The following is a 26693-nucleotide window of genomic DNA, read 5'->3' as shown; positions in this document are numbered from 1 at the left end:
TACATCACCTATGGTCAGGTACAGTGTGGTCGGTACATGAAGGGGGAAACAAGGAGGGATGTTAGAGCATGGTAATGTGACCCAGAGAGGGGACAAACCAGGGGATCCTGCCTGCTAGACCTGAAATGTATATATATATATGTATATATATATGTAGCCCCGGTCCCCGGCGGCTCCTAGAGACCCCCCTCCTTTGTGGCAGCGCGGTTGCGGGTGCCGCTGGAGCCAGCGACGGACCCGACGGCTGCTTCCAAAGGTGGGGGCCGGAGCAGGCAGTGTTGCGAGCCTTAGGAAGCTCGGCGGCGTACCCGGCTAGCGGGGGCCGCCATTGTGGTTGCGCACGCATGCGGCGTGATCGCGCATGCACGGATCAGGCTAGGGAGTTGCGGCGGCCCTTAGGGAGTTGCGCATGCGCAGTAGAATCACGCACGCGGCCCCAATATAGAAATAGCCTCCACGGGACTACAATTCCCAGGAGGCTAAGGGGGAAAGGCACCAGGTACCCCCGAGTAGCCAATAGGGCTGGAGGATTGCCCTGCAGGGAGAATAGATACATTTGGCGGGGTTTTGAGGAGAGGGCAGTCGGAGCCAGGAGAAGCTAGGGGAAGGAGGTAGGGTGCAGGAGTCAGTGACTCCCTGCACTAGGCCAGCAGCCCCCAAGGCCCCAGCTAGCCCTGAGTCACCCAGTAGTGTGAGTTGTGTCAGGGACAGGCCCCAGGTTAGGGACCCCTGCCCCTTACTATCCAGAGTCAGTTAGGGACCCAGCAGACGCTGCGCGTCCATCCAGAGGTTTGGGCTCAGACCTTCGCTGTCGCTGCAGCAGCCATCCGGGTGGGATCGCCCCGGACGGTAGTTCCTGTATAAAGCTGACATCAGGATCCTTTGTGAAGTTCCTTGGCAGGCCCGGGCACCGGAGTGCCCGGCAGGTAATCAACAAGTGCACCAACGAGTCATATCATATTCACACTGGGCATAGTGGCTGCGCAGTCACCCATATCTATCTCACTTGAGGATGGGGTGATACTGTGTGGGGTTTCTGGACACTGGGTGGGATCATCCGGTGGAGGTGGAGGTAGCATCCTGCGAGACGCAGTAGTTAGTGTCTCCTCTAGGGAGGGACACCTGTTGATATATGTGCATATGCTATACAGTAAAGTCGTTGATTGTTTTACATACGTTGTGTGGAGTGATATATATTGTCCTGCAAGGAACCACTCCCCCTCTGGTGGGAGCCATCGCAGGTGGAGGCGCTGCACCAAGTACGAGGTTATTCATATTGTGTCATATGTGCCCCAGGCTCTCCGTGGCAGAGGCTTAGGCCTCCTGTGAGCCTAACAGGTAAAGCACCACACTGGGTAATGCATATAGATCCCCTCACCTACACATTATCTGCGATTGGGGGGGGGGGGGGAATATGGGTTACATATATAATATGTCACGTATATATATATATATATATATATATATATATAAATAATCAAAAAATAAATAGATGATACAGTTCTGTGGCTAACGAAATGCTTTTATTTGTGCGAGCTTTCGAGATACACTGAGATCATCTATTTATTTTTTGATTATTGAAGCTCGGCTAACACGGTACTGATACCTCTACATGTAATATATATATATGCAAATATAGCTGTATGCTCATCTGCATGTCTTAGGCAGGTCTGCAACCCTGCCTTTCCCCATTATCACCCAGCATACAGCACTTCCACTGCAGCAAGGGATTCTGGGAAATGACATGCAAATGAGCACACAGTGTCACTTCTTGCCTCAATAACCATTTTTAACATCAAGGTCGAAACAGCTGTCTGTGGATGGTTTTCTGGGTATGCACCTTAACCCTGGCTGTGCTCAAAGCTGTGACCATGCAGCAAGCTTAAGCCTATAGGGAACCATGTTAAAAATGGTTATTGAGGCAAAAAGTGACACTGTGTGCTCATTTGCATGTCATTCATTCATTCATATATATATATATATATATAAGCAATACGATTTGGAAATGAAATCAGCAGGCAGCACTCCAGAATTGAACAAACAAGTGTATTGAAAAAATAAACACAAAACCAACGTTTCGGGTTTCAGTCCACGAATGGGACCTTTGTCAAGGTGGTGCAGTTACAGGACAGAAGTGAACACATATATATATTGTGACAGAAACCAGGGGATGGTAATAAATTCCATATATAGGGCTCCCAGGATACTGAACAGTTTCTATCCTGTTTGGCCTGGGAGTGCAGCCTTATAAGACATGCACTCCATCCCACAGTTTGGCAAGCGCTGGAACTGAGGGATGAGAAATCCAGACCAGAGTTTGTCTGCTGCCTGATTTCTGTCACCTGTCATGCTAATTAGAGATCAGGTATGTAAGACTGATTTCCTGTTTGCTCTCCCCCTCTCCCCAAGAGCCTGGAGGCTGGAAGGCTGCTGGAACTACAGAGGGGAGAAGCCTCTTTCCCAAACAGGTTCAATCTTTCTGTTCATTTGTCTAAGTCTGCAAAAGTACCTTGTTTTGTTGTTGGAAGTGGAAAAGCCACTTCCACCCTGAGTTAGGGAAAAATCTAAGTTAAGTTATCGCTCAGGTGAGCAGCTTTTGTTTTGATGTGTTTCTGTCCTGCGAGGAACCACTCCCCCTCTGGTGGGAGCTATCGCAGGTGAGGTGCTGCACCGAGTAAGTGGTTACTCATTAGTATAATATATTGCCCCAGGTTCCCCGTGGCAGAAACTCAGCCCTCCTGCGAGCCAACAGGTAAAGCACCACACCTGGTAACATTGTATGTCCTTTGCACCCATACTCTAACCTGCGATTGGGTGGGGGAATACCCGTTACATTTTTGAGGCGCTGCTGAGAGCTTGTCCTGGGGTGCCCTGTTTCATTTTTTTAAAATTGTCCAATTCATATTTTTCGTCATGTCCGTGCCGTCGAAGCAAGATGTCCATGACTGGGCCTTGGCGCACCGCGTGTCCCCCAGGCGCGTGGTTGCAGTGGCGGGAATATCCAGGGATAAAGGCTACCCCGCCGTACGCACCCAAGTACGGGATTGTCCGGGACTGGCTACGGCCCTGATGATAGACTATAAACTTGATGCTGACGGCCGAGGAATCACATACCTCATGGCCACAGACTGACATATGCTCAAAGACTAGTCCCCATGTAGTGAACCTACCCGAGCCCTCAGCAGAGGAAGGTACCCTGATCTATCCTGACCCCCAGGTTTCCGAAGGAGCATCAGTACCTACGGGACCCATAGCAAGCCAATGGACCCTCAGTACCCCCCACGGATCAGGCCCCCTCAGAGTCTCCTTCACCCCTAGCGGTATCGGGGTAAACAGCAGCTGGGCAGGGAGCCCACCCACCTCACCTACTCCTGATAGACTGACGCGGCGGGCCTTCAAACATGCCTAGTGTAGGAGCTGGACTCAGTAGTGGCGACCTTTCCTTGAATCTACTCGCCTCCCAATTAGTAGAAGCTGTCACCATCTCGACCCAAGCCCAGCACTACCGGAAGCTACAGGCTTTTTCTGAGTTTCTACCGACTCCGGCGGGAGAGGAAGGGATCGAGGCCTGGAGAGAACATACGCTCCCAGCCATAGCGGAGTGGTCATGTTCGGAAGCCAGCAAAAGACAGAGGCTGGTCGAGTGCCTCCGAGGCCCCACCGCCCGGCTGGTACAGACGCACCGAAACGTGGAAGGAGAAGTTACTGCACAAGCACTAGTGGAAATGCTAATTCAGTCCTTTGCCCGAAAAGACGACGAGGATGAGCTAATGGCCCAGTTCAAAGCTCTTCGCCAAAAGGAAGGACAGGATTTATCTGCCTTCGTCTGCGATCTACAGCTGTCCCTGGGGACTCTTCTGGACAAACATATCATTTCTGCGGCCGAGGCAGATCGATACCGACTCAAACAGTTACTCAAGGGGTCCCTACCTGATCACAACATAGCTATAATGATGCGGGCTGCACCGACCGCTGTAGTACCCCCCAAATACGGGGAATTGATGGCGTACATCAGAGAACATGAAGTGCAGCGACATTTCCATGAATCAAAGAAACCCAAAGCTACCATCAAGAATGACCCTGTGGTTTCCGTTGCCCCGAAGGGTAAGAAATCTTACGCCCCAGAGGAAGAAGCGACTCACAAGTCACCTACTAGGGAAAGTCGTGTTCCGGAGAGGTCATCACCCGCGTACAAGGGGCGTCCTGAGCGTCGTGAAGTCGTTTGCTACAACTGCGGGAAGAAGGGCCACGTCTCTTACAACTGTCCGGAGAGGGAGGACTCTCCAGAAGAAAAACCGCCCGACAGAAGAAACCCAGCCCGGTCGATGGTATGCCTCGTACAAACTGCCGAGTCGGGCTCGGAAACCCCTTCGGGAGCCACCGATGTTCCTGTTGACACCAGCCCCGGGGATGAGGCCTCCACCCGTGAAGCCCTTAGCCAAGTAGGTCCCGCGGCAATCGTACGGGTGTTACTGGAAGGGATCTATGCGTCGGCCCTACTGGATACGGGATCACAAGTGACCATCATATACCGCCCGTTCTACGACCAGCACCTCAGACACTGCCCCCTGAGAGTGGCCGATCATGTGAAAGTAGGGGGTTAAGCAATGAAGACTACCCCATCGATGGGATTGTAAGGGTGGAAATAGAAATACCCCAGCTGAACACCGGCAAGAGACACCCCATGCATGTGGCGGCCCTGGTCTGTCCGGAGCCCCAAAACCAGTACCAGTATCCGATCATCTTGGGCACCAACGCTGATATAGTACAAGCGGTGATCCGAGCGTATCTGAAAGAGACTAACGAATTGCCGCTAGCCACCTCTCTCCTAGATCCGGTCCTATGAGAAGAGTGCAAAATGTTCTCTCTGGAGAGAACGCCTGAAGAAGAAGAGGTTCAGAGAGGGTATAGGGTACTACCTGAAGTGAGGGAGTGGACGGCTAAGATCCCTCTAAGAACCCACGTGTATGTGCAGAATCTCTCCCCCTTTCCGATAGAATTTGATGCCGACCAGAAGTTGGGTTGCATATATCCGGTCAGCCCCGTAGAGAACACGCCTCAGGTGAAGGCGGCAGCCGTGGATGAGCGGTTAGGCGATCTGGACTTCAACTTCGGTGAGTCGACGCTGTCCACCAAGTGGAAAGAACGGCTGACAACCCAGCTGCTCCAACAGCGACATGTGTTCTCCATGAGTGAGATGGATGTGGGGTGCAGTCGCAGTGCACAACATACCATTCGAATGAGTGATGCCACCCCGTTCCGAGAGCACTCTCGTCGCATTGCCCCGCGGGATGTGGACGACGTGAGGACCGTCATTCAAGATATGGAAACTGCGGGGATTTTGACGGAGTCTCGGGGGCCTTATGCGTCACCCATAGTGGTGGTGCGGAAAAAGAACGGATCCGTACGACTGTGTGTCGACTATCGAACTCTGAACAATCGTACGATACCGGATCAATACAACCTCCCGCGTATTGAGGAGATCCTGAATGCTCTGAATGGCAGCCAATGGTTCAGCGTGCTCGATCTACGATCTGGGTACTATCAGGTACCTATGAATGCCGAGGATCAAGAGAAGACAGCCTTCGTCTGCCCCCTTGGGTTCTACCAGTTTACCCGTATGCCTCAAGGTATATGCGGGGGCCCGGCTACCTTCCAGAGACTGATGGAAAAGTCTATCGGAGACATGAGCCCTCGAGAGTGTCTTGTATACCTGGATGACATCATTGTCTTCGGGAGAACTCTGGAGGAGCATGAAGGCAGGTTGCTCAAAGTAATAGACTGTCTTGGGACAGAAGGGCTGAAGTTGTCCCTAGACAAGTGGCAGTTTTGTCACACCTCTGTGACCTACGTGGGGCACATCGTATCGGCTCAAGGGATCGCCACTGACCCAGCCAAGGTAGAAGCGGTCGTGAAATGGCCCGAGAATGTCACAGAACTACGATCCTTCCTGGGGTTCTGTGGGTACTACCGTCGCTTTGTGGAAGGGTACTCTATTAGAGCTAAACCCCTGAATAATCTGCTGAAGATATACCCCGCGGAAACCAGAAAAAAGACTGTATCGCCAACCGCTTGGTGATAGATGGACGTCTGAGTGTGAACAGGCCTTCATGAAATTGAAGAAATGTCCTGCTTGCATATACTGACACCGAACAACCATACGTTCTGCATGTGGATGCCAGCCTCAATGGTTTGGGTGCCGTCCTGCACCAGAAGCACCCTGAGGGCCTCCGGCCTGTCGCCTACATCAGCCGCAGTCTGACACCCAGTGAGCAGAGATACCCCGTCCACAAGTTGGAGTTCCTGGCTCTCAAGTGGGCGATCACCGAGAAGCTCCATGATTACCTTTACGGGGTTACGTTTGAGGTAAGGACGGATAACAATCCTCTCACGTACATAAATACGTCGGCCAAACTAGATGCCGCAGGCCACAAATGGCAGGCCGCCCTCAGCAACTACAGCTTCTCCATGAAGTATAAGCCGGGACCATTGAATATTGGGGCGGACGCTCTCTCCCGATGGCCAGGACTACTTGCTACTCCAGATGATGAGGAATGGGAAGAACTTCCGGGACCCGGAGTGCGAGCTATGTGTAGAACTGCCGCCATCGTCAACGACCAAGTGGCCTTCTCAGAATTACGAGTGGCCGATTCAATGGGATGCCAGTCTCAGGCTGTGCCAGCCACCTACTGCGACCCAAAGGGGAAGCACATCACGCATGACAAGGTGTTACGGTGGAAAGATTTGGTAGACTATCAAATACGAGATCCTGTTGTCAGTATCATCCGACAAGCCGTTGTAAGGAAGAACCCAGCTTTTCTGAAGCGTGCTCCAAATGACTTAGTGGCTTTGCTCATGCGGGAATGGGACAAATTCGAAATAGACAATTACTTACTCTATCGGGTGGTGCAATATCACAACCATCAGGATAGGCGACAACTAGTCCTCCCTAAGAACTTACAATACCTAGTGTTGAGGTCCCTACATGATGATCATGGACATCTTGGGATAGAAAAGACCTTTGGGTTGGTTCGAGATCGCTTTTTCTGGCCCAAAATGCGAGAGACCGTCGAACGCCACTGTCGCCACTGTACCAGGTGTATACAGCGCAAGACCCTGCCTACTCGAGCAGCCCCCATGGGCCATCTAAATAGTTCTGGCCCCATGGACCTTGTGTGTATGGACTTTCTGTGCATTGAGCCGGAGAGCCGGGGAATATGCAACGTGTTGGTCATCACGGACGATTACACCTGGTATGCCCAGGCCTTCCCCACGAAAGATCAGAAAGCCATCACAGTTGCAAAAATATTGTGGGAAAAGTACTTCGTGCACTATGGTCTCCCCAACCGCCTTCACTCCGACCAAGGGCGAGACTTTGAGAGCACCTTGATCAGAGAACTACTCAAAATGCTGAACATCACCAAGTCTCGAACGACCCCGTACCACCCCGAAGGGGAGGTGCGGGGCGTGTGCGTGCATAGCGTGGCTCAGGTAGAGGTGGCCGGTTGCCAGGGACGCGATCGGGCCGTTGCTAGGGCCGCGGTCACGTCGTTAGGGTCCCGGCGGCTAGCGGAGCAGGGCGCCACCATTGAAAGACAGCTCGCGCATGCGCAGTTAGGAACCCACGAAGCCCTAGCCTGTTAGGGAAGGCTATAGAGAGGGACTACAGATCCCAGGAGCCTCTGCGCGCCCCACGTGATGCCAGGGAACCAGGGAGCCAATAGGGCACAGTGACTCCCTGCAGGAGCAAAGAGATACAATTCGCGGGGTTTTGAGAGACTGGCATTTGGAGACCGGAGCAGCTAGGGGAAGGAGGTAGGGTGCAGGAGTCAGTGACTCCCTGCACTAGGCCAGCAATTCCCCCTAGGCCCCAGATAGCCCTGAGTCACCCTAGTGGAGTGTTGTAGGGACAGGCCCTAGGTTAGGGATTCTGCCCCATTAGCTATATGATAGTAGGGAACAAAGAACATAACTCAATGCACTCGGGCAGAAAACAGTCACAAACCTCAATACACCCAGGTATACCCGAATTCGTGGGACTAGCCGAGCTCGAATAAAGTGTGTCGCCAGTGTACCTGTCTTGCTGAGAGAGAGCTGGACTATTATCAGGGTGGGATCGCCCCTGATTGATCATCCTACGGTGGATCCAGATATCGTGCAGGAGTTCGTCTTGATCCTTTGCGAAGCCGTTGCAGGTCTGGGCACTGGAGTGCTCGGCAGGTAACCCATAACATCAAGTGCACCAACAATGCCTATCACCAGACATAGTGGCTGCGCAGTCACACACACACACACACACATCTGTATCAGATTGGTGGGCCGAGACATTGGGTGGGGTTATCGGACACTGGGTGGGATCATTCAGTGACAGTGTTAGCGTCCGCCGTGGCGCATAAAGTGTTGGCGTCCACCACGGCGCATAAAGTGTTGGCGTCCGCCGTGGCGCAAGATAGCGTTAGCGTTGTGAGAGATGCAGTAGTAAATGTCTCCACTAGAGAGGGACACCTGTTAGAATGGTACTGATGTGATGTATTGCCTTGCATGTCAGTAAACGTTATTGGTTATCATACAGAGTATGTGATTATTGTGATTGTCCTGCGAGGAACCACTCCCCCTCTGGTGGGAGCCATCGCAGGTGGAGGCGCTGCACCGAGTAAGTGGTTACTCATTAGTAAAATATATTGCCCCAGGTTCCCCGTGGCGGAAACTCAGCCCTCCTGCGAGCCAACAGGTAAAGCACCACACCTGGTAACATTGTATGTTATTTGCACCCATACTCTAACCTGCGATTGGGTGGAGGAATACCCGTTACATATATATATATGTGTTCACCTCTGTCCTGTAACTGCACCACCTTGACAAAGGTCCCATTCGTGGACCGAAATGTTGGTTTTGTGTTTATTTTTTCAATACACTTGTTTGTTCAATTCTGGAGTGCTGATTTCGTTTCCAAACGGTATCGTATCGCTTATTATTCATTATAGGCTAAACCATAACGTAACTCAGTATTATGGTTTAGCCTATCCCATCGCCTCTCTTGCATTCCCAGTAAAATCAACCCCACACTGATGAGACCCATCAAGGTCTGTGGGTGGTTTTCTGGGTATGCACCTTAACCCTGGCTGTGCTCAAAGCTGTGACCATGCAGCAAGCTTAAGCCTATAGGGAACCATGTTAAAAATGGTTTTTGAAGCAAAAAGTGGCACTGTGTGCTCATTTGCATGTCATTTCCCAGAATCCCTTGCTGCAGTGGAAGTGTTGTGTGCTGGGTGATAATGGGGAAAGGCGAGGTTGCAGACCTGCCTAAGACATGCAGATGAGCATACAGTTGTATTTATATTTGTATATATATATATATATATATATATATATATATATATATATATTTATATTTATATATATATATATACTGTATATATACAGAAGTCCCAAAGGATTTGACATATTCAAAGAGCACAGTACTGGGTACATGTAGATCTTCACAAAAATAAAATGAATGGCTAGAGAATAAGTCACAGTCCGCTGGTGATTTTCTTTCTGCGATTGAATTTCTTACTTTGGTTATTAAAACAAACTGGAATACTGTATTTTTAGATGGAAAAAAAAACAGCCTTGGGCGAAATTGTGAAGCAGCTTCAGATTTCAAAGAGATGAAGAGTGTCCTAGGTTGCGATATGCTTTAGTTTTCACTGAGGATATGCAGACGAGGACTCCAGCACTGAAAATTTGCCGTTACAAAGCAACAAGTCAATATTGCCAATTTCTAACATTTGAAAAAAAAATAGTTTCTTGTATAACTGTGCAAGTGTTGTAAGGAAAACCTACAGGCTGAGTAAATATCATTTATAATATTAATATGATTTATGAAATTAAGTCTTGTCCCTTCATAAATGATTTGACAGGGGTACAGTATTCAGTAATCGCTGCCAGATTGTCATTGTTCTGTCCCAGGCTCACTGTGAGTTAGTGAGTAGACGCAGGCAGCTAAACTCCTCTCCTTTTCCAGCACACAGAGTGCTTCTTTATTTTCTGAAACTGTATTGAAGAGTGTAAACAGAAAACATAAGGGGACTTGGGGGTAGCAGAATAAGTATAAGTATAAGTATATAAGTAAACTCACAACAGCCATTACTGCCTGCAGCCTTTGCTCTTAAGCAGAAATGCTTTTAAGTAGAAATCTTTAAAGTAGTATGGAGGTTTAAAAAAGGAAGTTCAAAAAGAAGTGGAAAAAGTGGACACTATCTACTGCTTCTGATTCCTGCATTTGATCTACGCTGGAAAGGAGGATATCATCCCAGACTGCACATCTCAACACATTACTATTGCTGTGATGCCGCCTTTACTTTTTATATTTGCTGCTACCTCACTTATTTTCAAATTATGCAATTCCTTCCACCAGTCTCCTTATGTCTCTAACTCTATTCATATATCTCCATCTCTCCTTACTTCACCACTTCTCAGTTCACATGAACTCCTCTCTTACCTGCGCCCTCTGTCACCACACAGCTATGCCTCCTGCACTAAAACACACCCCTACAAATCATCCTCACACATTCTCTTTCTGTCCATGCTTCTCCTCCTTGCTTCTGGGGATATCTCTCCCAATCCTGGTCCCTGCCTTATTTCTACTTGCTCTCGTCCTCGCCTTCCACATGCAACTTCTAGTCCTTCTGGTGTTAACCCCTCCAACCTCATACCCATCCCCTGCCACCCTCCCTCCTCTCTCCCTTTCTCCTGTGCCCTTTGGAATGCTCGCTCCCTTTCTAACAAGTTCCTCTCTGTGCATGACTTCTTTCTCTCTCACTCCCTGCTCCTATTTGCCATAACTGAGACCTGGCTCACTCAGACTGACTCTGCTCTGGAAGCTGCCCTCTCCTATGGTGGCCTTTCCTTCTCCCACACTCCGCGCCCTGGTGGCAGGGGTGGAGGCATGGGGCTCCTGCTCTCCTCTCTCTGCCACTACCGAACAGTTTCTATTCCCCCCTCTCTTGCTTTTCCCTCCTTTGAGGTTCACACAGTCCAGATCTTCTCTCCTCTCCCGGTCCATGTGGCGGTCATCTATCGCCCACCTACCTCTACTCATCCCCCTTCTGCATTTCTCTCTCACTTTGAATCCTGGCTCTCTTTCTTTCTCTCCTCAGACTCCCCTGTTCTTCTCCTTGCGGACTTCAATTGCCACATTGATGACCCCTCTCTCCCTTGGGCTTCCCGCTTTCTTTCTCTAACCTCTTCTTTTGGCCTTCAACAGTGGACTGAAGCCAGCACCCACAAGGATGGACACTACCTAGACCTGGTTTTCACTAAAAACTTCTCTCTCTCCGACTTCTCCATCTCCCCTTTTCCTCTCTCTGACCATCACCTCATCTCATTTTCTCTCTCTCGCTTCTCTCCATCTCCATCTCGCCCTCATTTTGGCAGAAACCTGCGCTCTATTAACCTACCAGCTCTTGATTCCACTTTACGCTCCGCCCTCTCCTCTCTCAGTTCTGCTTCAGACCCTGAAAACCTGGTCAGGAACTACAACTCTGCCTTATCTTCCTCTCTTGATCTTCATGCCCCGCTTTCTCTCTGCCGTCCTTGCCCTTCTAACCCCAGACCCTGGCTAAACTCCCACACACGCATGCTGCGTTCCTCCACTCGTTCCTCTGAACGCCTCTGGAGGAAATCTCATACTCTCGCAGACTTCCTTCACTACAAATTTATGCTATCCTGTTTCAACTCTGCCTCTCTCAAGCTAAACAAACCTTCTTTTCATCACTAATCAACACACAGAAGTCTAACCCACGCCGTCTCTTTTCTGTCTTTGACTCTCTACTCAGACCACCCTCAGCTGCCTCCTCTTCTTCCTCCATCTCACCTCAGGACTTTGCTGACTTTTTTAAGGAAAAGGTGGAGTCCATACGGCAGAACATCCCATCTGTTGCCTCCTCCCATCCCACAATGCTTCCCAACTCTCCTCCTGCCTTTCTTGACTCTTTTTCCGCTATTTCGGAGGAGGATGTGTCACTGCTGATCTCCTCTTCTCCCTCTACCACTTGCCCTCTTGATCCCATTCCCTCCCATCTCCTAAAACCTCTTTCTCCTTCTATAATCCCTATGCTCACATGGATCTTTAACTCTTCCCTCTACTCTGGTACCTTTCCATCATCCTTTAAGCATGCAACAGTCATACCTTTACTCAAAAACAGCAAGCTTGACCCTACCTGTCATTCTAACTATCGACCTGTCTCCCTCCTGCCTTTTGCCTCCAAACTCCTTGAACGTCTTGTATTCTCTCGATTGCTACACTTTCTCAACACCTATTCTGTCCTAGACCCTCTACAATCTGGCTTCCGCACTGCTCACTCTACTGAAACAGCCCTCATTAAAATAACTGATGAACTCCACGCTGCCAAAGACAGAGGTCATTACACTCTGCTCATATTACTCGACCTCTCTGCAGCATTCGACACCATGGACCACCCTCTTCTCCTTCACATTCTGCATACTCTTGGTATTCGGAACAAAGCTTTATCCTGGATATCCTCTTACCTCTCCCATCGTACTTTCGGTGTCTCTTCTGCTAACACCACCTCCTTCTCTATTGATCTCTCTGTGGGTGTACCCCAGGGCTCTGTCCTGGGACCTCTTCTCTTTACACACTCTCGCTAGGTGTCCTAATAACATCTCTTGGGTTTAAATATCACCTTTATGCTGACGACACACAAATTTACTTCTCAACCTTACACCTGCTGTACAAGAAAAGTTTCTGAATGTCTCTGCCATATCATCCTGGATGGCCCTCCGCCGCCTTAAACTCAACATGGCAAAAACAGAACTCCTCATACTTCCTCCCAAATCTGGCCCTACTACCTCCTTCCACATTATTGTTGGAAGTACGATCATTCACCCAGTAGCCCAAGCGCGCTGCTTAGGGGTCACACTCGACTCCTCTCTCTCATTCTCCTCTCACATTCAAAACATTTCTAAAACCTGTCGCTTTTTCATCCGCAATATCACTAAGATACGCCCATTCCTCTGTTGCTCGACTGCTAAAACTCTGACTCAGGCCCTCCTTCTCTCCTGTCTTGATTACTGTAACCTCCTGCTGTCCGGCCTTCCTGCTTCTCACCTGTCTCCCCTACAATCTATCCTAAACGCTGCTGCCAGAATCACTCTGCTCTTTCCTAAATCTGTCTCCGCGTCTCCCCTCCTGAAATCACTCTCCTGGCTTCTGATCAAATCCCGCATCTCACACTCAATTCTCCTCCTCACTTTTAAAACTTTACACTCTTCTGCCCCGCCTTACATCTCAGCCCTAACTTCTCGCTATATACCATCCCGACTCTTGCGTTCTTCTCAAAGATGTCTTCTTTCTACCCCCTTTGTATCAAAAGCCCTCTCCCGCCTTCTTTTTCACTGACTGCCCCGCACCTCTGGAATGCCCTTCCCCTCAATACCCGACTAGCACCCAGTATATCCACCTTTAAGACCCACCTTAAGACACACTTGCTTAAACAAGCATATGAATAGCACTGTGATAATACTGACACATGATACATAAAACCTGGACCCCTGCAGACGCACTTACCAGAACTCCCTCCTTCTGTCTCTGTACGTTCTCCCTACCTACCAATTAGACTGTAAGCTCCTCGGAGCAGGGACTCCTCTTCCTTAATGTTACTTTTATGTCTGAAGCACTTATTCCCATGATCTGTTATTTATATTATCTGTTATTTATTTGATTACCACGTGTATTACTACTGTGAAGCGCTATGTACATTAATGGCGCAATATAAATAAAGACATACAATACAATGTGTGTGTGGGAAAATTGTGTGTGTGGGGCCAGGGGGGAAGGGGGAGGGGGAAATGAATATGAGGATAGAGGTAGTTGTATTGAGGGGGGGGGGGAGTTACTGAGTGATAGCAGTGGGAGGGGGAGCGTTTGAGAGGAAAAAGGAGGGAGTTAGGGAGGGGGTGTAAGAGGGGTGGAGAGTGAGGTGTAAAAGAGGCGGGGGCACAGGGCCACCAACACGCTGGGCATAATTGAAACTCCTGAATCTACAGAATATGTTCACTCATAATGAAGCCCTGAAAAAATGTTGCCCGGGGGTCCGCTCATGTCTAGCTATGCCACTGGGTTGAACTTCATGGACATACAGTATGTATTTTTTCAACCTCATCTACTATGTAAATATGTATAAATAGTGCATGTATGATGGGTGTGTGTTTGTATATGTTAAATGTATGATGGGTGTGTGTGTGTGTGTGTTTTTTATGTATATTGTGCATATATCCTGTATTTCTAGAACACTGTGTGCCACATTCTTTTGTGGTATGTGTGTGTTCACATATATGTTGTGTGAGCATATATGTATAGCATGCATTTTCTATGTGTTGTGCATGTGTTTATATAGTGTTTGTTCATGCATGCTACGTGCACCTGTTGTGTGAATTTCGTCTGTTATTATGGTTAGTATGTTTCTGATCTGTGTACATATTTATACGGTGTGTTTGTTTATTGTGCATTTGGATGTGTACGCAGCTTGCCTATTGTACGGTATTGTACAGTGTGTAAATGTATGTAGGGTGAGTGTAGTGTGCGTCTATGTATGGTTTGTGGGCCACCTGGTTCTTGGGCCAGTTGGTTGGTCTCTTCCCCAGGGGCTAATATCTTCCAGCCAGGCCCTGCACTACTGACTTTCATACCCTGCATTCACACTGGCTGCATTTAGTCACTCTTCCTGAATTTAATTGTAGACAAAATGTTTACTCTATGACTTGCAACACATAATATTAAAATGCTGCTGTCTGGATTCAGAATTGGAACATGAGCTGAGCACTAAATATATTGCATCTGATTTTCCTAACAGAGATAAGTGAAATTGAATTATCTCACCTATACTGTTAAACTGCATTTCTTTTTAAGAAATGTGCTAACTGGCAAACCAACTTAACAGGTAAAATCCTCAGTTTTTCTGTGAGGCACAAGGAGCTAAATTTAAAGACTGTTTCAACGTCCCTGGTGAGTTGCTTTGAAAATCTTCCCTGACGGCCTGATACCAATACTTCTGTAAGGGAGGGGCAAGTACAGTATCTTCTGAGTGCAAAATATTTCCATATATACAATTTGTATTTGGGTTTGCAACTCTCTAATGCAAATCTGTGAAATCATATTGGAATAAGAAATCTTCAGACTTTTTAAATGATTTTTCTTCATCTCACAACGGACTCTCATTTTTCTGCAGTGCAGGATATAAATGTTTCTCCTAACAAGGTATTTTCTTGTCATAGAATCAGTATAAGTATTTAGATGGTATTATTTAAGATGCAATGTCTGACCAGGACATACTTGAAAACGAGAGGTAACTCTCAATGTATTACTTCCTGGTAAAATATTTTATAAATAAATATCAGAATTCATAGGTAAAATGTATGATCTACTCCATACAGGTAATACAACTATCTTGTCTGTGCATACAGTACTGAATAAAGGGTAAAATATAAACATGTAATATAGACAGGAGGGTAGCCAAGAATAGATGTTTATAATTGTTAAAAACTCATCAACTCAATTAACAGTAGCAAACTTTTGAAGAATAAGCTTTTAAGATTAGTGATTATATGTACAGATGCAGCAGATAGTATTGACCTCCATTAACGAATAAAATAATGTGTTAATTAAACACCATTCGTTATCTCCTTAACCATTGCTTTCAATAGAACTACTGTTAAATAACGAGCCAGCGTTCAAGTTAACAGGTGCATTAACATCTGCTATATCTGTATATCTGGTGTCAGCTCCTTGTGACCTTGGGTAAGTCACTTTATCCCCTCTGAGCCTCAGGCACCAAAAACATAGATTGTAAGATCACCTGGGCAGGGACTGTCTGTAAAATTCCTATGTGCTGCCTACTCTGCACTGTACTGTAATTGTGAAGCCCAATTGGGAGAAAAGAACTATATGAAATAAAGTTGTTATTATTATTACTATACATGCCTTGTTAATATTAGGGCTCTTCTGGAGCTCTCATATTAACATTAGTTTAACTGCATGATTTTTCTCTCTTCACATGAAAGCTGCATGTACACTTGCATACTGTATGTAATCCTTAATGAATGAAGTGAAAACTGCAAATTGATATTGCACCCAGTTTTGCCCAAATATGTCCTGACCTTCCTTCCATTTTATCTATAGGCTCTTTAGTCAAGAGTTTTGTCAAAGAAAACTGAAGAGAGATTTACTTTCACCAGTAAAGGTGCGTTCGCTTGGGATACCATGAGATGGTAAAAAGAGATCTCATTTTGTAAAATATATCGGCACATGTCTGGGGTTTTGAAGGAGAATTGTTATTTGTGCATGAGACAAAACAAGAACAGTCTACAACCAAGTCTCTAAACATCCTCAGCTGAAGTTGCAACTGTTCAGCTTTAGACAATACATATTATATGATAACTGGTTCTATTGACATATTTCATTGTGATGTGGTTTAAAACTGCGAGTTCCAATTAACAGGCTGCTCTGCTTTATTCTTCGTGCTCATACCCACGTACTGTAAGTCCAGATGAATAACACAGTACAAAAAAACAACAGATGCAAATGAAGTAATAACAGGATGCAGGAAGTAAGGGTGTACTTTGAAAATGTACAACTGATGTCTTTTGTATGTAATGTACAGTATCAACATAAAGAAGCACAGTTTTTTGTGCTTCCTTGTCAAATGAGCATCCGACATTTGACACTAAGGAAGTTCAGGACACCTCATGACCTGGCAGATTTCATTCATAGGGGGAGATTCAATAACCGAACTAAAAAATGGGTGTGGGGAAGGACCCTTGCAACTTCTCTGAGGAGAACTAAGTAGGTTGATTGCTGCTACAATCTGGGGTAAGGTCAGACAATATACAGCTCAACCCCGTTACAACGCGAATCCGCTCATAACGCGATGCAAGCGTGGTTCCCAATTTTCGTATTTATGAATACGTTACAACACGATTATTGGTATCTTAAATACTTTATTGTACAATGCATCCAATTGTACATTATTTCAAACGCGGTCCGCTTATAGGGCGATGTGATTCTTTGGACCCCAAGCACAGCGTTATAAGGGGGTCGAGCTGTACTTGGAAGAAAAAGAACCGCTCCTGTCTAGCTATGCCACTGGGTTGAACTTCATGGACATACAGTATGTATTTTTTCAACCTCATCTACTATGTAAATATGTATAAATAGTGCATGTATGATGGGTGTGTGTTTGTATATGTTAAATGTATGATGGGTGTGTGTGTGTGTGTTTTTTATGTATATTGTGCATATATACTGTATTTCTAGAACACTGTGTGCCACATTCTTTTGTGGTATGTGTGTGTTCACATATATGTTGTGTGAGCATATATGTATAGCATGCATTTTCTATGTGTTGTGCATGTGTTTATATAGTGTTTGTTCATGCATGCTACGTGCACCTGTTGTGTGAATTTCGTCTGTTATTATGGTTAGTATGTTTCTGATCTGTGTACATATTTATACGGTGTGTTTGTTTATTGTGCATTTGGATGTGTACGCAGCTTGCCTATTGTACGGTATTGTACAGTGTGTAAATGTATGTAGGGTGAGTGTAGTGTGCGTCTATGTATGGTTTGTGGGCCACCTGGTTCTTGGGCCAGTTGGTTGGTCTCTTCCCCAGGGGCTAATATCTTCCAGCCAGGCCCTGCACTACTGACTTTCATACCCTGCATTCACACTGGCTGCATTTAGTCACTCTTCCTGAATTTAATTGAACGAATAAAATAATGTGTTAATTAAACACCATTCGTTATCTCCTTAACCATTGCTTTCAATAGAACTACTGTTAAATAACGAGCCAGCGTTCAAGTTAACAGGTGCATTAACATCTGCTATATCTGTATATCTGGTGTCAGCTCCTTGTGACCTTGGGTAAGTCACTTTATCCCCTCTGAGCCTCAGGCACCAAAAACATAGATTGTAAGATCACCTGGGCAGGGACTGTCTGTAAAATTCCTATGTGCTGCCTACTCTGCACTGTACTGTAATTGTGAAGCCCAATTGGGAGAAAAGAACTATATGAAATAAAGTTGTTATTATTATTACTATACATGCCTTGTTAATATTAGGGCTCTTCTGGAGCTCTCATATTAACATTAGTTTAACTGCATGATTTTTCTCTCTTCACATGAAAGCTGCATGTACACTTGCATACTGTATGTAATCCTTAATGAATGAAGTGAAAACTGCAAATTGATATTGCACCCAGTTTTGCCCAAATATGTCCTGACCTTCCTTCCATTTTATCTATAGGCTCTTTAGTCAAGAGTTTTGTCAAAGAAAACTGAAGAGAGATTTACTTTCACCAGTAAAGGTGCGTTCGCTTGGGATACCATGAGATGGTAAAAAGAGATCTCATTTTGTAAAATATATCGGCACATGTCTGGGGTTTTGAAGGAGAATTGTTATTTGTGCATGAGACAAAACAAGAACAGTCTACAACCAAGTCTCTAAACATCCTCAGCTGAAGTTGCAACTGTTCAGCTTTAGACAATACATATTATATGATAACTGGTTCTATTGACATATTTCATTGTGATGTGGTTTAAAACTGCGAGTTCCAATTAACAGGCTGCTCTGCTTTATTCTTCGTGCTCATACCCACGTACTGTAAGTCCAGATGAATAACACAGTACAAAAAAACAACAGATGCAAATGAAGTAATAACAGGATGCAGGAAGTAAGGGTGTACTTTGAAAATGTACAACTGATGTCTTTTGTATGTAATGTACAGTATCAACATAAAGAAGCACAGTTTTTTGTGCTTCCTTGTCAAATGAGCATCCGACATTTGACACTAAGGAAGTTCAGGACACCTCATGACCTGGCAGATTTCATTCATAGGGGGAGATTCAATAACCGAACTAAAAAATGGGTGTGGGGAAGGACCCTTGCAACTTCTCTGAGGAGAACTAAGTAGGTTGATTGCTGCTACAATCTGGGGTAAGGTCAGACAATATACAGCTCAACCCCGTTACAACGCGAATCCGCTCATAACGTGATGCAAGCGTGGTTCCCAATTTTCGTATTTATGAATACGTTACAACACGATTATTGGTATCTTAAATACTTTATTGTACAATGCATCCAATTGTACATTATTTCAAACGCGGTCCGCTTATAGGGCGATGTGATTCTTTGGACCCCAAGCACAGCGTTATAAGGGGGTCGATCTGTACTTGGAAGAAAAAGAACCCCAGTGAACGAGAGCACTCTATCAAAGGTGAGTAGCACGAAGACAACCGTATTCAAAATAATTGCGTGGGAATATACAGGTATTACGGGAAGGACAAGATGCTGCCCGGTTGATATGATGTAATATTAAAATTCAAGTTTAATAGTGAGCTATGCTCCAAAAATAAAATAAAATAATAACAGGGGGAGGTTCACTAAACTTTAATAAGTGGTATTAGAATTTGACCCCATGCCAATTACCATCCAAGTCAATGGCAGTTAACCTGGTATCAAGTTCTGATAACCCTAATCGAGGCCATTTGGGTGTATTTACTTAGAGGAATTCTGCCATAACACACAATACTTCACTTAATAGGCCCGGAAAAATGGTTACCCATCGTATATAAATGTATTATTTTACATGGGTTTCTCATTTAGATTTGACATTATTTACAAAAATAATTACATTGAAAATGAAAGGCAGAATTTACATTCAGTTGGTGTTAATAGTTGTCATATGAAATAAATAGTACATTTTTGATCTAATATACAGTATGTTAGGCAAGACAATAAAATTAGTGCTAATATTTTTTTTAAATTATTTGGTACAATCAAACTGTTAAAAAAGTAAGATATATAGTCTTCCTTCCACCACTTTTTTTACTACCTCTTCAGTGTATTTTTTAACTGCACATAGACCTTTGATCTGTCATTTTATTAGATGACTAGTTTCCATGGATATGCTCTTGCAGATGTACAGTACAGTACTACAGGTTATAACTCTGTCCAATCTGTTTCGGTGAAGTGCTCTGCACTAACTGCTGTTGCTTGTATGAAACCTCAATGGTAATCTTTCAAATTAGAGCAGCTCACTGCAGCATTTCTGCCTAACTTCACTGTAACCTTAATATTTTTAAACTGCCCTTGAGCAATAGGATTTTGTAACTACTTCATTAGCTTTTTTTCATGTACTTTCAAATACTGTATCTGCTATTATTAAATCTGCATTCTTCATGTAGCATTGTATCACGCTTGCCATACTTTTATATAAAAAGAGAATATTACTATGAATGAAGAATACTGTACTTGTTCATGGGTACCTCCGTTTGCTGGGTATAACGCCCATTTCCTCGCTGTCTCCCTCCTGCATGACTCTTCTTGCTTGCCACCATTCATCATCGGAGGCATTGATAACATGTAGAATGTCTCCGTACTTAAAGCTGAGTCCTTGGCTTGGGAGACCACTGTCTTTGCCTTTGTCATAGTCAAACATGGCTCTGAAGATAAAGATAAAATGGGAGAACATTGAGATTTAACAAATAGAACTGTAGAAGGCTTTCTAATATATATATATATATATATATATATATATATATATATATATATATATAAAGATCATTCAGCAGTGGATCGACAACAGCTGAAGATAACAATATACAGTATATCCCCCTAACACACACACACATATATATATATATATATATATATATATACACACATATATATATATATATATATATATATATATATATATATATATATATATATATATACACTATACAGTTGTGTGAAAAAGAAAGTACACCCTCTTTGAATTCTATGGTTTTACATATTATATATATTATATATACTGTAGAAGTGAAGTATCATTGACAGACCCTTGTCCGAGGACCCAGCAGCAAGGAAGAGACAGCACTCAAGGTAATCCAATATAAAAAATGTATTGTAGAAAAGTGGCACGTACAGTACAATACACTTTTGATATTGGATTACCTTGAGTGCTGTCTCTTCCTTGATGCTGGGTCCTCGGATAAGGGTCTGCAAGGTAAGGATACTTCACTTACTGTATTTCTCACCTATGGGACAAGCACCTACCCATACTCTATTTGTGAGTGCCATCTGCCGATATAAACTATATATATATTTGCATGTCATTTCCCAGAATCCCTTGCTGCAGTGGAAGCACTGTATGTGGGGTAATGGTGAAAGGCAGGGTTGCAGACCTGCCTAACACATGTGAATGTGCTCACAAGTGATCTTTTTATTTGCTATATGCAATACAGTGAATGTTTCTTGTTGTCTTTTTCACCCACCATAACTTAAAACGTGTGTGTATATATATATATATATATATATATATATATATATATATATATATATATATATATATATATATTCATTTTTACATTAGGATTTAAACATATTTCCCTTCAATGAAAAATTCTCATGTTAGCCCATTAAAAAGGTTTTAAGGTATTCAATTAACCTGCACTTCTTTCAAACCAATACAGCATATAGACCTCTGAACTATATTATGACTAGTAATTTTTTCACCGTATTTATGTATTGTCCTTTGTTTTCTATATATACACACATATAAACCAAACCAAAAAAATAACTATCCCAAAAGAAGAGAGAGAGAGAGCAATCATTCACATACTGTATGGGCACACATGAAAATGGCAAAATAGTTATTGCACAATAGTATGTGATCTGCTGGTTTACTGATACTAAGTTACTATTAAGAATGTTTAATTCTAAGCAGTGTTACCAAGTATATTTATGCAACTTGCTGGCACATTGAGACTAACAAAATAATGTGTCAGTATAACGCTGCTACAAATAAACTTGTAATATCAGCATTTGACTGAACCTTGCTTAGAAGACAATAATGGTAGACAGCACACTTGAAGCAAGGTAAATATGATATAAATTGCAGGGTGCAATAAGGAACAGCGAGATGACCCAGTTCCTCTCAAAACAATATATAAACACACTGAAATATTCCAGCACTCACTGACTATTGGATAAATGGTCAAAAAACGGAATATGCCAAAATGTGAATTTTAATGAAAAAAGCAAAATCTACAATAAACCTGGAATAATGTCACGTCGGCAGGCAATACACAAAATGGACCCTAAGAATAGGGATGTGGGGAAACTATACAAGGGAAGGGATACCACAATCGGGAAGGAGTTGTTCCCTCATTCTTTCCCATTGTTGTATCCCTTCCCTTGTATAGTTTCCGCACATCACTATTCTTTGCAGCGTGCTTGCTTAAAAGAGTTTACACAATGAGAGTCAATGGTAAAGCAGGATTACAAAGCATTATACTATGATCTGCTAGTTTGCTGATACAAAGTTACCATTAAGTGTGTTTAAATCTAAGCAGAATTACAAAAATGTTATTTTAACTTGCTGGCACTTTGAGACAAATAAAATAATATAATGATCTTGTATAACTGCTATATATATTAAAAACCTACAACAGTGCCTGGTATAGTTGGAGATTATCTGTTGGCATATGCAGGGTGTGCCCTAATGTGATTACAATTGGACTGATCAGCGATTAGTTACAACATATGACACTGGATCTATGGTATATGGATTTTTACTAGCTATATACCAGTACTAGATCAAATTACTAATAGTGCCAATTGATAGAATTTTCTATTGTAGCTATTCTATCCAAAAGCTTTAACAACAAATTAATATAGAGATATTCGGTTGAACTAACTGAAGATACCTTTCAAGCCTACTTGACCTATATCAGTAATATTTTGGACTAATACCAATGGTCAGTAGTTTTGATTTGCTCCTCACTTGGGGATTTAAAATTTTAATTATCACTGTAAATAAACCACGAGCGTCGTTGTTGATGATAAATAAAATTTTATTATTTTCCTTATATTCATTTTGAAGTCAGTGGTACATATAAGGTGTATTTAATACCTTGTTCTATAGGAATAATGAAATTCCTGATGATTTAATCATATTAATGACACTAATATGTACTTTGAGTGCAATATAGAGGGACCTAATGTGAGAGCTATACCTCACATATCAAGTTACTAAGCATTTAGTCGTTTTTCCTTATGCACCTAAGTATTTAATTATACTAATTAATATAAATGCTCTAAGGGCGAGCGGATGGTTATTTTCAATTAACAATAGTATATGCAACATGTTATTACAAAAAAATAACATAAAAACAGCGCAAGGGTTAAAAACAATAAAAACTAACAACATAGAAGTGAGGTCATTCACATTTGTGTACCACTATGTATATACAGTTGCACTAGTATAATAAAGTGTGATATCATATCCATATGATATATGATATGTATATTGTAAAGTCTTTAAGGTAGGAATTCCTTACAGCCGCTGCTTACTTTTCTTTTTCTCTAGTGGGCTGATTCATATTTTATAATCACTTCCTGTATTTCGTTGTCTATTTGGAAGGCCGAAGCCTGTGTTAGTTATATGGTTGAGTAGTGATACGAGTCCGAGCGTTCTGACAATCAACCATCTGGGGCTTGTCACTATAGATGGGCAAAGAGGGCAAAATTTGAGCCGCATATTCTTTGCAATGTTTTGATCAAAATTCGTTCCGCAGATGGAGAGGGCAAAATTTGAGCCGTATATTCTTTGCAGTGTATTGATCAAAATTCGTTCCGCAGATGGACATTAAGCAAAATGTTATTAAATTTGCCCACAAATTGTTAGATTACATTTGTTCGTGAATGTTGCGACATTCGATTTGTGCGCATGCGCCAAGTGCCTCGCACTTTCTCACTGGTTTTCACATTTGTGAAGGAAGGGAGCAGGGTGTGAACTGATGGCTAGTTAAGTTAGTGTGTGGGTAGCTAGGCAGGTAGGGACTTTAGGGAGTAGGGACAGGCAGGCACAGGAGGTGACAAAGAATTAACTATTCGTAGTGCCTCTATTCCTCATGTGATATAAAATCAATATTTACAAAGGTGCTGTGTGCACTACAATGTGCTCACAATTAAAAATAACTAAACATAATCCAAGATTCAAATTGTAAAACCTAATTCCTACAGTGATGTCTAACAGTAATATAAAATACAACAATCAAAAGAAATATTTCAATATTGACAATACTCCAGGTGCAGCACTCTAACTTCACCCTCCACGGTGAGCAAATGTCCAAAATCCCAAAAGTTCCACAGAGAGTGCACGTCTCTGCAGTACAGAGAACATATCACCAACAATGCAAAGACTAACACAGAAAACACACAAAATAAAAAATAGGGAGAGAAGAGGAGAACCACTAGTGTAATATGTTCTCACTCACAAGACCATTAGATTTGACTAATATATATATTTTTCATGAACATATGACTCTCCTCTCTTTTCTTATCTCCCCATTGTTATTGTTTTGTTTTCTGTATTAGTCATTGTATTGCCAGTTTGTTGATATGTTACCTGCGCTGCAGAGGAGTGCACTCTCCGTGGAACATTACAGGATGTGATAGGTAGTTAGGCAAGGACAACATAGGAGAGATTTTTTTTGTTTGTTACATTTTTGTTTTTTTTATGGAGAGTGGTGGCAGGGGCAGGAGGGATTTTTCAGGCTCAGTTAGCAGTGCAGGTAGAACAGCAAGAGCAGCAGTAGATGTACCACTTGCTTTTTCTGGTACCAGCAGTGGGAGTAGCAATACTACTGTGGCTGCTCCCTCTGTTGTGTGAGTGCCTCTGGAACCCACTGCTCCTACAGCTGTTCAGATTGTGTTAGAGGAACAGGTTGTGTCTGAGTTGAGTTAGTGGGGAGGTAATAAATCCACCTCCTTCATCTTTGTTCTGTGTAAGTAGCGCTGTATTACAGGAAGCAGGTAGTTCTGAGGATTTGGCGGCTATTGTCTGAGTTTCTGTTAGGGCCACCTTTGTCACCAGCTATTTCCTCTGTGTCATTGACCAGGTTATTCTGTCTGTATTGTGCATTATGTACTGTACCTTCACCTGGCATTCTGTGAGGGTGCAATGCGTGGACTTTGGACATGTTGCTAAAAGCAGTGAGGTACCGCTGCAGCGGCCATTATTCTAAAAAAATCACGGAGCCGTTGTCGTTGGATCTGCTGTACTCCACGCGGCATGAACGCGGCCAATCGCCCCAGGCACCCGCGCTTACCGCAGATGCTTTCTTTAATTTCATGGATTCTGTTTCTTTTATTGCAATTAAATGAATGAATTGCAATGTGTACAGTACTGTGCTACTGTGTCAATTTCGTTTTTTTTAAAACCAGAACTCTAGAATGCAATTTTCTGCACTCGCGTCTTAAGGCGGGAAGGTTGGAAGACATCCCGTGTCATGACATCGGTATTCCGAGGTACTGTATACACTGCGTGAAGTCTTCGAATAATGGCCACTGCAGCTGTAGTTGATGAGATGAAACATAGACCATTGTTGAGCATTTGAGGATGTACTACCTCAAATAAGGCTACGCTTGTAGTGCCGGCGACGCGACGGTGACATCAGGCTGTGGTCGCTGGAAAAATCAAATCGAGAAGACTTCAAGCGATCACGACCAAGCCCTCATTCCATCTTGCCTTCCTTACTACTGTAAAAGCGCACGTGACGGCGGCAATGCATTTGTTTTGACGTGACCTTGCGTCGCTGTCACTATAAGCCCAGCCTAATTCCACTATTTGGAGCGATCATGGCCAGGCTTAGTGCATGCCGAGGATCCTGTCCCTGTTATTTCACCTTATCAATTATGTGGCGATGGAGATTCTTCAGCCACTCCATTCTCACTTTGCAATCAATTAGCTCAAGTCCCATTTCAATCACTCTAGTCTACTTTTTCTTACTCTCACTCCTTGAGCTCATCCTTTGCTGTTGGGTCACAATGCAGAACACAGAATTATTTGACCTCTATCATGACATACTGTAGATGTGTCCTAGCTACTTCCACTGGTTGCATCTTGGCCCCTTTTTAAAGTTTGGAGTTTTGTTGTGGTGCACCATTATTTATTTTTAATGATGGCTTGGGTGTTAAACAATTTCTCATTATTATTCTCATCTCTAACATGCAAATCCTCATTCTATTTGCTCATGCTGCTTGCAACACAGTCACTTCCTCTGACAAAGTTTGGACACTGTTGTTTTGCAGTTACTGAGCCGTAGTTCTCTTTTTATATCTTAGTGTTTGTTACATTATGTTTATTTTTTTCCAAAAAATAAACAAGACAAAACAGAAAATACAAACAAAAGTTGAAAAATTAAATAACAAATGAATAATAATAATAATAATAATAATATATATATATATATATATATATATATATATATATATATATATATATAGTTAATCATATTTATAAATGTTTGTTGCATTTAAGTTTATATGGCACTGTAGATAAATCATGTTTTTTTTACTTCAAAGCTACAGTATTGTATGTCAATTTTTTTCAAATAAATATGTAATATTTAAAATGTAATTTAATTGCATTCATCAATTATAGACATATTTAATCATTACTACCAGTTACTTATTACATACACACTGTAGTACTAGTAGATTAGAGACGTATGTGGTTTAACAGCACAGCTCAGTGCTTCAGAATAAAATTGATTGTAGATCTCATATATAGAAAGTATTCAATAAATCCTTTAAATGTCACTGCCACTGATAGTGTCAGCTATAAAGTTTCACATATAACAATGTG

General features: G+C 43.4%; 1 protein-coding gene across 14 annotated transcripts in view; it reads right to left on the bottom strand.

Annotated features, from left to right (window-relative positions):
• DLG2 (discs large MAGUK scaffold protein 2) overlaps positions 1-26693 on the bottom strand; it is a 1892764-nt gene that overhangs the window by 135117 nt on the left and 1730954 nt on the right. For 12 of the 14 annotated variants that reach the window (XR_012800043.1, XR_012800042.1, XM_075592567.1 and 9 more), the window contains one exon: positions 20323-20499. Coding sequence is in view for 12 of the 14 variants with exons in the window: in XM_075592567.1 (XP_075448682.1) it covers positions 20323-20499 (177 nt within the window). In the remaining 2 variants the exon portion in view is untranslated. Of the gene's footprint in view, positions 1-20308; positions 20500-26693 lie in introns of those variants that run through there. The other 2 variants (XM_075592575.1, XM_075592576.1) reach the window with 2 other exon arrangements.

The sequence above is a fragment of the Ascaphus truei genome, chromosome 3 (genome assembly GCF_040206685.1).
Source record: "Ascaphus truei isolate aAscTru1 chromosome 3, aAscTru1.hap1, whole genome shotgun sequence".
Classification (NCBI taxonomy): Eukaryota; Metazoa; Chordata; class Amphibia; order Anura; family Ascaphidae; genus Ascaphus; species Ascaphus truei.
Note: the sequence above shows the minus strand (reverse complement) of the source record. Positions and strands in the feature narration are given on the sequence as shown.